Source organism: Myiozetetes cayanensis, unplaced genomic scaffold (genome assembly GCF_022539395.1).
Source record: "Myiozetetes cayanensis isolate MyiCay16 unplaced genomic scaffold, myiCay2020 scf1, whole genome shotgun sequence".
NCBI classification, from domain to species: Eukaryota; Metazoa; Chordata; class Aves; order Passeriformes; family Tyrannidae; genus Myiozetetes; species Myiozetetes cayanensis.
The window spans coordinates 18,576,039-18,589,879 of NW_026086604.1; the positions used below are offsets into that span (position 1 = coordinate 18,576,039).

A 13,841-nucleotide genomic window follows, 5' to 3' on the forward strand; every position below is an offset into this window, starting at 1 on the left:
AGAGAAAACAGGGAGAAAAAAAACTGTGAAAGAAACATCCCTGCAGACACCAAGGTCAGGGAAGAAGGAGGGGGATGAGGACTGGGCTGCAACTCCCATTCCCCATCCTCTGCACTGCTGGGTGAAGGAGCAGGCAGAAAAACAGGAGCAAAGGAGTGAATTTGAGCCTGGGAAGAAGGGAGGTAAGGGTAAGGTGGGTTTCGTTTTGGTTTATTTCTCGCTATCCTACTCTTTTCCACAACTTACAACAACAGCAAATGAAAAATGCTTTCAGTGATCTGATCTCTATCCACTGTATCATACAATGAAAAAAAGAGTCTGCATGGTACATAAATAAAACTTATCTACTTCCTTTAGTATAGCTTTTCCAGTATACCTTTTCCAAACATTTTTGTTGACTTACTAGAAAAATATTTTACTAAGCAGATTGAGTGAGCTGATGCACAGCATCCAACAATTCAAGCAAATCAGAAGGCAGGCAACTGCTCTAAGTGTCCACTGCAGACAAGATAAATCTCTGTTTTTAGTAAACCAGATTTGTCAGAACTCATTAGGGCTATTGAAGAAGCAAAGATTTAAGTTTGTGTATTTGATATGTGTAGAATTTATAAAGGGATCCAATACTCGCCCATTACTTTACTCAAACACAATCCTTAGCTTAACTCGAAATTTCAAAAAAGTATTTCCATCATATGAGTTTGAAAATAAAACCATGAAAACATATAATTATCATTGTGAACAGATCGAATATGAGTTTTCTATAGAGAGCTGTAACAATAAATGTGAAAGCTTTGAACACTGTTCCTAAAGCATACAGATCTCAGTATTTCATGGTAGCATGAATTCTATTTCTTACAAGGAACTCTCATTGAGATAAACAGATATAGGAGAAGCAGAAGGAGTTTTAGACATCTTGCATTTTAAGATACATTCCACTGCAAGCAGACTGTGTAGCGTAATTATTAAAACGTAGTGCACCATTTCTACCAAATCAATAATAATAGAAACCAAGAAAAAATCATGCACTTCAAATTAACGATTTCTGAGAATTAGAAAGCAAAAAATATGTAAGTTTTTGTGCATAAGGAACAGTCAGCTCACACTAATAGCAATTCAGCCATCAATTTTTATTTTAAAATGATAAAAAAGAGGTCAATTTCATGGCAAAATGGCATGTTTTGTGCTGTTGCATTTTTGTAAAATGGCTTTCCATTTTATCTGCCTTTATCGGTTTAGCTTGTCATTTTCAGTTTTCATAGCACTCAGCCTATAATAAAGAGAACTAAGAATTGAGTTTACTGGAATTTTTTTTGTACTCAGAATATCAGGATGTGACAACAGGTTCTCAGCTAGGTTAATTGCTACTAACTGAAGACTTCTGGCATGATTTAGTGTTGCTATGAGACCATCAACAGAGTCTGTAAGTAACAGGATATATATCTCAATGCAAAATGAAATCCTTCAGTTGGGCAGTAATTATTCTCATGGAAATAAATATCACTTCTGACACCTTCAAATATGAACTTTAAATGATTTTAAATACACTGAAACTTTATTTCCTTGGGTGGAACACAAACATATGACGTTATGCTTTGCTGGGCAAGCAAAGGGTATTAATTTCTATTGTCCATTCAATTATGAACTGAAATTTTCTAAAATGAGAAGTGAATATGGTCTTTCCAGTTCATCAGCTCAAACTTCATGAAGAACAATTCTGAAGTTGTCAATATCAGACTCCAAATAGTTACGCGCACCTACCCAGATTCTAAAACCTTACCAATTTGTGGAAAGTATTCATCACTGAGACTTTTACAGCTACTGTAACAAGACACTGGGAATCAAATACACTGAACAACTGTTTGATCACTGATCTCTCAGCTCTTCAGACTATGAGGCAAGCAGTTAGTGTGGAAGAAGGCACCTTGAGAGCCCACATCACTTTGGTTAAGGAATTACAGAGGAGCTGGTCTAGTGACAGCAAGTGGAGCACATGGTAACATAACAGAAGACATGATGCAAGGAAGGTAAACAACAGACAGTAAATATAAAAGCACAGGAAAGAATGCGGGAGGTTTCACACAATGAAGAGAATGTAGAAAGATAAAAAAATCAAGTATTTTCAAGACATGAGTGAAAGGTTCCTTGAAATTTTCCTACAAACTTCTGTTTGAGAGATACTATGGAAGATTGACACCTCTATGGAATTAATTTGAGACCTCTTTTTCTGTAACAATATTCTTCTAGTGATGTAGTCTGTCCCTTAGCACTATTATTATACTTACAACTCCCAAATTATGCAAAGGTGTTTAAGGACAGGATAGATAATACAGCGTTTACCCTAAAAGGGGGGTTGCAATTTCATATGTATGTGGGAAATAACCTCTCATCTCACTGAAAAGATAAAGCAGTTTTTGTTATTATCAAGTTTGTTTAAAATTGTCATGCCAAATTAAGTCCTACACGTTAAGTTCCTGATACATCAAACATATTAAGTTCCTATTATAGCTGAAACAATAACAAATTATCCTCACTGAAATTCCATTCTCATATTATAGGGTTCTGGATTTTTTAGTACTTCTCAATTTTTAGTTGTTATGTTACCCATGCCTTTGTATATAAAGGTTTGATAATTGTGTGCATCGTATAAAAAAAAAAGGGTTAAATATATTTATTAAAATATAATTATAGAATCCTTCCAGCCCAGGGTGGAAGTGATCTTGAAAGATCATCTAGTCCAACCTCATATGGAAAAGGAAGCCTAGATGAGATTACTTAGCACCCTCTCCACTTGTGTCATGTACATCACAATAAATTCTGGGGGGAAAGAAGAAAACTCTTAACAACTGTAAGTATCTTCAAATGCAGTGATAAGCATTTCCCTCTTCACAGCCCTGATGTGATCAGATATAGAACTTCCAGTGGAGTAAAAAAGTGATAGATATGACTTTAGCGTGTAGGAACTTGGGAGAAAAAGAACAGATGAAGAAGGGAAACTATTCACAGTATAATATAACAAAGCTACTATTGCTATGCAAGAAAAATTTAAGTTTATACATTGAGAGATAGGTTTGAAGGTTAAGAAAAATAGTCAGTGTAAAGCACTGAAGAAAAACTCCCACACAATCCTAGCTATTCATTCAGATATATTCTGTAGTAGATAACAAGCAATAATTAAATCATTTCCATAGATGAAAATGATGCAAATTTGGATTTAGGACCTTCTGAAGCATATAGAATATACCATTAGCATACTGTATTTTGTGCAAAATTCTACATTGCAGACTCCCAAAAAATAGGGTTCATCATCAGTCCACAGACCAAATATGATCCTATAATTTTATCAAGAATTACAACAAAAAGTATAACCACGGTTAAAGAGCCACTATAGGCTGGATCAACAAGTGAATAGTCACAGAAGGTAACCTAGCAGGTACTCTGGTAACCTAGCTGGCACTCTCTCAGAGTATACAGGATTTCACACCGGCTCTTTTTACTCACTGATATGATCTCTCATTCTAGCTATGCTTTTGGTTTAATGAATCCTGCCTAAAAGTTTTACTGTTTACAGTGTTTATGAATGTTTGATATCTCTGCCCTAAAAGGGAAATTTAGCAATACTTTTATCATGTTTAATACAAAAAAATTATTAAATTACTTACCCTATTGGTCTTGAAACTACAAGCTCCACTTGTGGTTCAGGTTTGGATTCTAAAATGATGTTATATACCTCCTCAAAGGTGGCTCCTTGCAGTAGCCTTCCATTCCATTCTAACACTTCATCACCTGAAATTTCAGTAATAACATGCTTACAAAGTTTGCTATGGAACGCATTTGCAATGACAATTTAGGCCATTCTATTGTCAGTTTTCTGAATTGGGAAACCTGTGTTGTAGAACAACCTGTGTTGTAGAACTCCTTCATGCAGTAAAATCCTGAGTATTAAAGGTTTATGCTTTATATATGTAAAGTTGGGTGAAACAATAATATTGTCAGTAGGACCCCTTTTGAGTAATATACAGTTCAGGCTCAGTTTGGCAGCTGTGGCTCATATGCTTTTCAGAAAATTCACATCTTTAGAACAGCATATCTCATCAACTTACTGTTTTAAAGATGCATTTACTTCTACAGGTTTAAGGTTCAGACAGTTCTTATGTTAATAGTTAACATTTCTTGAACATTCTCCAATCTAGCAATCTATGGTTTGCATCTTGGGATAGAAGCAGCTTCTTAGCCAAGCTGGTTCTGTTCAGACATTTATAATAGCTTGGTTTGCTCTAAAAAAGTTATACACCACAAAATGAGTGGGCAGGATATCAGGATATTGAATATAAAATCATGAGCAAAATTTTTTAAGTAGTTTTTAAACAACACAAGAATATATATATATATATTTATGTATATATTCCACAAAAGCAATGGTCTAGTCAGGTTGAATTCTGCACTCTTTCATCAGACCTATTTAACATAATTTCACATCTAATTAAACTTACTCAGTTGTTATCACCTTCAGGAAAGCAACTCAGCACTATAGATCTGAAGTAGATACATACCTGGTCTGAGATGCCCCACGGTATCAGCTAAGCTTCCTTTTTTAACTTTGGTGATAAATGCGCAGAGTCGACCTGATTCAGTCATCTTTCCTCCTACTACCTGTTTCAAAGAGGAAATATTTTCATAGAATGAAAATTACTTTAAATTACTTAAATGTTCAGGCAACAGGAAGAATAATTCAGCTTTTTCCTTAGTTTTTATGCAGCTCAGGTAAGACAGATGCACTTAGAAAAAAACAACAGAATTTTGGCTATGACAGGTTATTTTTGTAGCCATTCTGGAAATTTGTACAATTTAAAAACAATGCAAATACAGAATGCTAAAGCTTTTAAATTTTAACAAATACACACATAGTATTTCATTGTATTATAAATTGCCCCCAAAAACAATGTAAGGTATTAGTCTGCTTACTTCACTTACTAGACTGCTTACTTCAATACTTTTTTACCTGGAAAAAGTTATATTAATATAACAGAACTCACAATGTTCATACTAAGCATCAAACATCTCAATTGATGAAATTCCCTTTGGTTGGGCAATTTAGATGAAAACACTTGTCATACCGAAGATTTCTCTATGGGAAACTTCAGCAGCTTTAACTTTAATATTATAGAATCAATAGTAGGTCAGAATCAAGTCATAACTGCATAATTTTCAAATTCCTAAAGTTTCTTAACAGTCTTCATATTGAGATTTAAAATTTTTTACATTCAATTCAGTTTAGTTTACTTTCAGTATGTAAATATTTGAAAATTGAGGTCAGGAATAACTGATGAAAATCACTCTTTTCAGAGGTTTATTGAGATTAAAAAGCAGTTTACTCTTAAATCTGAACTATTAATGACTCTCAGTGAAGAGTTCATCTTAATAATAAAAGATTTTAGAAATTTTAACATAGACGTTTAAACAAAAAGTATTTCATAATGGCACTGTTAGTTGCTTCTCCTGAATTTTCTGATATTAAGACAAAATTAAACACAAAATTTGATGTCCCACTGGCTTGTCCACTGACTTCAAACAAAAATATTTGTCAATTAAATAAAACCCGAAATATTTCCAAAGCATGTTAGTATATAAGTAACTAGACTGATTTAATCCCCATTAATAGGGTATGACTATAGCCTAACTTGTATACTCAAAGTGAAGTAAGAGTCATGCTAAATAGAGAACAGAAAATTAAAACTTCCTAATAATTTCTCACAACAAGGATGAGGAATCAAAATAAATACATGTTTGTTTCTTTTACTCTGTATAATTCATTCTCAGTCTTGTACTAGTATTTCTGGAACTGCAAATAGCAGTACCTTACAAAACTGAGATCAAGATGTGAGCTAGAAATAGCTTCATAATGTGTTTAAAGAGCACTGCATCATGAAAGAGAGGTGAATATAGGAATAAGAGGTGAATACATTATTTCACTATAAAAACTAATAAATGCTAAGTAATTTTTTATTTGGTTGGTTGTTTTTGCTGGTTTTTTTTAATGTGGCAAATCAAACAATCAGAAGAGAGAAAAATCCAGAAAGAGGCTGTTACATTGACTCTGATCTGTACTGAAATGTCATTAATTTGCAAATGTCCCTCTGGTCTTCAAGAGCGATAATTTATTTTTCACTTTTCTCCTCTCTTTTGGGAATAGACATTGTACCATGGTGCAGTGCTCAATATCAAAGAGCAAAGACAGGACTTGGCTTGCCTAGCAAGGATGCAATTAGTACTTTGCTAAGAACACATTCTCAGAATACTTGTGAGAACATGTCTAGTCTTTCAGAAAAATACAATTTTCTGAGCATGCCAATGACCCAGTAAAACTACTCTAGGTAACTGAATATAAAATGTCTATCTTTTAACTTTCAGAATGATAAGACATTATTGATATTTTCATGCATATGCTATATGAGAATATTTTTTATTATAAAGGTAGTTAATTTAACCAAGAGAGTAGTTAGTTCCAAAGTTATTCATTACCAACCTTCAATCCAAGCATGGCTCCCGAATCTCTAGGCACACTTCCATCTTTGAGTCGCTTATTTAACAAAATCCGACCAATGAGACGATCTCCATCTTTGGATGGTTGCCAAGTTACTGGATGCTATCATATGGTGTTAATGGAAAATACAGTGAATAGGATTTTAATGAAAAATATTTCAGTAATACTTTTCATTTCCTGATATATTTTTAAAATGCCATGAAAGTATTATGATTACAATAATATTTAATGTAATAGCATGACAGAAAACTGTGCTGGAAAATATTCTTTTGGGTATATAGTTCATTACAATGTATGTCTAATATTTAATAACATTATCTATTTTACTAAATCCAATTTGTGAATATCTAGAATGATTTTTGCATCTTGATTTGACAGATATAGACAACTATACACAGTTATCTACACTCAATGACAATCACACCTGAGTACTGAGAAAAACAACTGTAGAAGTCCAGTATAGGAGTAATACTGGAAAAGAAGTTTAACTTGAACCAAAAATTTGATGTAAGAAATTTCTTCTTTTCCACTATTACAAACATGTCAATTTTTATCTGACCAACAAACATATTTAGTGTTTTACATTCTCAGTAGTAATATTTTTTAAAATTACAACATACATGAAAAGGTAAAGTCATTTCTTCATTTAAACATTCTGTTTCTTTCTTGGAATAATTAATTCACATGTGAAACACAGCTACAGTGAACATTATTATTCCATTACTCCGTATGGGCACAGTTATATTTGTCTATTGGCATAATTAATAATTTTTTAAGATTTTCTTTTGTGTAATCATAGTACTTTTTCACAGAAAAACAATATTTCATGCTCTATTTCATGCAAAATTAGCAGGCAACAGATAAATCTGCTCCCATTACAACTAATAACTCTAAAAAGATTTTGTATAATCTCCACCAAACAGAAAGCAAAAATAAAATATACCAAAGCAGATGGCAAAGCTTTTAATTCTGCATAATACTGCACAAAAATCGCATGGCAACAAAACAAATGAACAACCATGACAGTGAAAGGGAAAAAAGAAAAACAACTTTTCTGTGCAGAGAGACCCAATTTTCTCCCTTTTTCACCTGGGCTTTAAACTATTAATTTAATTTCAGCCCCAGGAGTTTGAACATAATAAATCAAATAAGCCAATTGGTAGAATCCTTATTGTTAATTACTTTATGCTTTAAGGTAATACCATGATATGCCATTTTGTAACAATGAGAACAACATTCCTTTATGCCTCTCAATTTTTTTCCTTAGGCTGCCAAATGGTAAAAGCTGCAAGCATGCAAAGACTTTTCATTTGTTTTTCTTTTCTGCACCTTAAGAAATGCTATATCATCTCTAGAAACACCCTATCTTTTACTTTATGCACTATTTTAATGAGTGACAGAGAGCAAACAAAGACCAAATGAGCAGGTTAAAATGCAGGCTCCAAAATCTCAGTACCTTCTCACTATGGCTATGTTCCTCGTTTAGGGTTGTGCTACTACACGTATCTACCCCAGAGTCTTTTATCTGAGGCTCAGACCATTCCAAGTCCTCTTCCAAAGAGTGGCCACCAAAGCACACCATTTTCTTTTGCCTCTCGGATAAGGTGTTAGAATCCGACAAAACTGCCTGCTCACTAGTTTTTCTTTTTCCCCTTTGACTGTCCCCTATAGGTGTGGGATAAAAAAAGGATACAAAAAAGAAAACATGCAAAGGTGTAAATAAAACCAAGGAAATGTGAAATGGTAAAGGAAACTAAATGGTAAGGCTCCACATGTCTCACCAAAGACATTGGGGATGCCTCACTGCTATGCCAAGACGTATGGTCCAACCAGTTGTAATCCATGTCTCCTGTGAGAATCAGACAGACAAGATAGTGCAGTAAAGGAAAGGGGAAAGAAAGGACAGACAAAGATACAGTAAAACTGTAAAGATTTCTGATAATCCTATCTGATTCATAACCCCTTCCAGCTGGACTTGCAAAGGGCTTCCAAGAAAAAGTTAAGGCTCCAACAACAGAGTACATGGAATATGAAAAACACTAAGGAAGGAGGTAAGTTTGTGCATGTCTGTGTGTGCACAAAATTATGTACAGTGTAAAGCATCATTACTTCAGAGTTTTTAACTGTCCCTACAAAGTTACTAACAGTAAATTAAATGAAAAGGCAAATTGTGTCGTATTTTTAAGAGAATATTCATAAGGGAAAGCATTTGAATATGGAATGAATTTTCATTACAATCTGAAGGAACCATTCTGTCTTAAGGAACGTATTTTTCTGACACAAATTAGTATTTATTCTAATTGCTTCAATAAAATACTTAACACAATGGCACTCTGCATTCGCTGTACAGTAGATGATGTTTTAAGGAAGGTTAAATGAAAAACAAATCTAGAAATTATATCTAGAATAAAAGTATATTAATTTTTCTTTGTCTACTGGTTAAATATCAGGAAGAATTCTAGTAAGTACAGATACCCCATAGTTGGGAATGTGTAGGGATTTGACAAAATATATAAATATTTTATAGAATCAGAATTTAACCTACATGGCAGTTACATGGTAGGAAAAAAGGTTTGAAAAACAGTTTTGAAGAAAAGGTCTAAATTAATGCTGCTGTCCATAGAATTGGGGAATGACTCATGTATTTTAATAAAACATTCTCTTTCATGTAAGTACTTTCAACTGTAAATTATGCCCACACATTTTGCATTATTAAACTTCTCTTTTTTGTCTTTACCATCGTTACTACCTGTTACATGAAAAACATTTTGTTACTACATGCTACATAATATTTTTATAATACCGTATGCAGGAAACAAATGCTTAGTTTTCTATCAAATTTCATAACAAAAAGAACACTAGAGCAAAGTAGCTCTGCTCTTTTTAGTACAGACCACAAACAATATTTTTTTATTTCCGTTACTTCAGATCCTGCTTTGACATTATTCAACCTATTTCTTTGAACCTACACCAGTGTGATAGTGACATTTAACTAAGAAGTCTTTAGAAAAGTAAAACATACTCCCTTGGAAGGATAAATGTACAATAAAAAATATAATCTTTTTCACTTGTTTTCTCTAATATATAGACTTGCATATGCTATATGAAAAGAAAAAAATCAAGTCTCATTTTCATTTTAAAGAAAAAAACATTCAGAATACAAAGGCCTTATTTTGAAAAAGACACTTCAAACACTTTGTCTCTTACACATTGCAGAACTGTTCTAACATATTAAATAGCCTTTTCTTTCACAAAAACAGTGTTAAAGTGACCTCATAAAATTATTTTGAAGTCTTAATTCCTTTATATTTTCTAGGTAATACTTAGGTCTGCTTTAAATCTATTAACTCAGTTTCTTGGTTCTTGAAAGGAATTTTAAAGGAATTTAAAAACAGGAAATTCATACCAAAACTTCTTTGCTGTGCATGTTGACATCTTGACTGTATTACAGATAAAAGTGTGGCTGTCCTGCTAAAGGGAAAGAAATATTCTTCTGAAAGCTAATAACATTTTGCTCAATGTACTTCTGTCACAGAATTTCTAGTCTTACCTCTGCCTCCAGACATTGCTTCAGGGGTACTGAGTGAAATCATCAGTGAGTTCATGAGGGTCTAACTGTTCCTCATAAATATACATTTAGAGATAACCAGATGATAGCAAGAGTTCCAGTCTACAAATTGCCTATTTTACGTATTACCTGGGGCCTTTCAACATTGGTCCAGGCTCATCTGCTGATGTAACTGATTTCTGCTTATTCTAAGAGTCCTCTTACACAGGTATTAATGCATGGTCCATCCACATACCATATGTGTTGAAGATTAGACACATTTAGCCCAGTATACCCATTAGCATATAGAAATTACTTATATTTTTAAAAATTCAGTTATTTTGCAAAAACATTTACTCTTCATCAAATGACAAGCCCTGAACCTAAACCTGCACAGAGGAACCCTTGCAAAGTTGAACCTGTTGCCTGATCAAAGCACTCCCACTTCTTACTCTAACATTTTCCTTTCTCCTTTTCAATCAATATGTAGAAAGCTGACTTTGTTTCTATTTTAGTTGTGTCTCATTTAGTGTGAGTAAATACTAATTATTTGGTATCTATAAAATGAAAATTAAATGAAAACAAGCAAAAACTCCATTCAAATACTTTAGATTTTATCTGTATTATTTTCTCCATTAAAATATGTAGTTAATATGTTCCCAAAAAAATTGTCATAGAAATTAGAAATTACAGAGCCCTTGTAGATCTTACAGATTTTGCCCTTAACACTGCATTAAGTGATCTAAATGACAGGTCTAAATAGTATAGAAGTTAATAAAGGATGGCTGTCTGGAAGTCCTGTAGCTTAATATATTTCTGTGAGAGGTATGTATGGCTTAGTATACCCACACCTTTTGAGTTACAATGACTAGCTTGATAAAATCCCTGGACATACATTTTTCAAGTTTGATAAATATTAAAATCTTCACTAAGTAAGTGATTTTTGAAATCTTGTAAAGTTAAAAGTAGTAGATGTAAGGCACACAAATCTTTGTTTGCCTACAAAAAAATTGTTTAATCTTTCTGTAACAAAGACACCGTAGTTTTAGTTGTGAGTACTGGAGAATGCACTTGCTGCTCTCTTAGGTATTTCTCTTCCACAATAGAAGATGCCTTATTATTACAAATATGGGTATTTAGGTTATGAAGCAGAAATCACTCAGGAAAAAAATACCACCTCACTGATAAACTATGTAAGTTATAATATCAAAGCCATCTTTCAGGAAAAAGGAATTAATGTATTAGTAAGTAAGATACAATCTGAGACAATGTCATTATAAGAGCATTCAGATGCTTTGTGAGTCCAGGAGTGCAGCTGGATATAGGAAAGGACATATGTGAGGTCTGTTCTTATTAATGCCATTGAGCCTTATGTGTATATGGGAAGTTTGCATGGACAAATCAGGTTGGGAGAAAAATCACATCAGTAGCCTAGCCATTCTGTATAAATAGTGTTAAGCTGAGATCTTTGTGAACTTACTGACGTTTGGCTTGTTTCACTTATTTTCTTTAGACAAAACCAAACAGGTAGATGAAAAGGTTTTCTTCTTCTATATCCAGGAACCCACAGCAATGGGAACTTCCTATAGCAATAGGAACTTGAAACGTCAGCGTATATTTTAAAAGAATTTCAGTTTCTGTTTTCCCTATATTTTAATTTTTTTTTCTTTCTTCTTAGAATGGCTTTCCCACACAGAAACACAGTAATTGAGCATCTTTTATAAGGCATGTTGTTGTCTAAGTTCATGGTCAAGTTCAAACCCATTTTCCAAATCGTTTAGACTTAAACCACTCAATTTAATTAGTTATTCTACATATGCAGAGTCATTTGATGCTCTAGGGTGCTCAAAATCTTCACATAGGATATAAGAACGACCCAAGCCCTTTTTAACTAAACCAGGACCTACCTAAACTGGAAAGTGTTTCCCTTAGGAAACTGAAAACACCATCTTGCTTTGAACCAAATAAACCAAAAACCTTTCCTCAAATTCAAATCTCACTGCCAAAAAAGACAAGTCATATAACTTTAAATTCTTCAACCTGAGAAGTGCTACCTGACTGCATGTTGTATACTGCACACATTCGACATACTGGCTATTTGAGCCAATGATGGTACACAGGTGTCATTACTCAAAACTACAAACAATTTCACCTTGCAAATGAGTTAACACCTTTCCCCTCAAAGCTAATTTTCAGCATAAGGCTACAGTGAGCTGAGCACACCCCTGTCTCTTCATCCTCCTTTTAACTGAAAGGCTCCCAGTGCAGCCCTATACCAGAAGGGCTCTGCAGAGAAGTAAAAAGCGGACTACAGCTATTGAAGAACTTTCATTTAAGCAGGTTACTTTTTGTGCTTGCAGTACCATCCATCTAGACTGCCACACAGTGGGGGACTCCAAAGAGGAGCTACACAGCCAGAACTGCCTGGAGGTGATTATGTGAGAGCTTAAACAATTGCTTTGTCAGCTCTGGACTCTTCAGGGACATGCTAGCTTTTGGTGCAGGAACAAATGCAAAGCTGTCTGGCACATGTAAAGTACAGAAATAATTTTCAACACAGTCACTAATGCAATTTGAGCAGTGATAACAAAAAGAAGCATCTTCTGGCAGGTCTTACAGCAGGCTTTGAAAATTCCTACCTTGTATTTCAACATTTATTGCTGGGAAATAATTATTCCTCTGAATTTGTCAACTTTCAACACAGAACAGACTAGGACAATGTCTAAAGGATCTGGTCCCACCAAAAAAAAAAGAGAGAGAAGCTGTTCTTTATGTAAAGGATATGAAATACAGTCCTGACTTTTAATATATGAAATACAGAGGAATGCAGCAACTAGGAGAAAAATGTATTAATTTTCACTAGTGATAAGGAAACTGTAGAGCATACTCTGATGTTTGTACTTAGCCCCAACTAGCCCCAACTATAAATCAGTGGCAACTATGCTGGAGCTGTCTGTAAAGGCCTGCATAGCCTTACTATCAGGGGTTGTGAAGCCTCAGGGCAACCAGATAATTATATGCAAAAGATTTGGGAGGTCTTTTGTCAGATCTCTGAGAAAGCAGACAATGACCTGCTGGTGAGATTCAGTGCTGCAGTTTTTAAGAGAAGTCAAAGATGAAGTACTGCAATCACGCTTCTACACAGGACCTTGACAGCCATAAGAACCAAGAAAATCACTGTGCACAGTTCAGCAGAGCCTTCTCATGTGGAGCTTAGAATACTAGCAGATTGTTGCAATAAGTAGGAAGGTGTCCCTCACCCAAAAAGTAGAGACAGCCACAATCCCCTCTGGTAGTTTTAGATTTCTATATCTAAACCAGTTACTCTTGTTTTCATTCATCAGGCCTACTTTATATATCCACTTTAAGCCTGACATGAATTCAAGAAGTGTATTCAAGAAGTGTATTCAATGACTGTAAAGCAAGTCAACATTATTAACTTGAGTGTAGATCCCTAGTTTGAGGGTGTTTACATTTAATCAGATGGAATCCCAGCTCTCATATATGAATCTGCAGATTTATAGGACCACTACACATGATGAAGGGTCTAAAAGTGATTTTTTTTTATGATCTTGCTTAACTGTCCTTGTTAATGGTGAACATCCATAAGCACTTGAATTTCTAATGGCCAAGAAATAAAAACATAGAAAAGAAGCTACAAACTTGGAAGAATATTTTGAATAAGAGAGTGCTGCATCCCACAAGGTCGGTGAAAATAGAATGGGGGAGGCAGGAGCACAAAACAATGCACAC

At 34.1% G+C, this 13,841-nt stretch overlaps 1 protein-coding gene across 50 annotated transcripts in view; it reads right to left on the minus strand.

The window, feature by feature from the left end:
* RIMS2 (regulating synaptic membrane exocytosis 2) overlaps nucleotides 1–13,841 on the minus strand; it is a 442,383-nt gene that overhangs the window by 204,377 nt on the left and 224,165 nt on the right. For 40 of the 50 annotated variants that reach the window (XM_050323983.1, XM_050323815.1, XM_050323785.1 and 37 more), the window contains 4 exons: nucleotides 7,998–8,206; nucleotides 6,524–6,643; nucleotides 4,551–4,650; nucleotides 3,660–3,783 (listed from right to left, as the gene is read on the minus strand). In XM_050323983.1, coding sequence (XP_050179940.1) covers nucleotides 3,660–3,783; nucleotides 4,551–4,650; nucleotides 6,524–6,643; nucleotides 7,998–8,206 — 553 coding nt within the window. Of the gene's footprint in view, nucleotides 1–3,659; nucleotides 3,784–4,550; nucleotides 4,651–6,523; nucleotides 6,644–7,997; nucleotides 8,207–8,322; nucleotides 8,391–13,841 lie in introns of all 50 variants that reach the window. The other 10 variants (XM_050323856.1, XM_050323907.1, XM_050323993.1 and 7 more) reach the window with 1 other exon arrangement.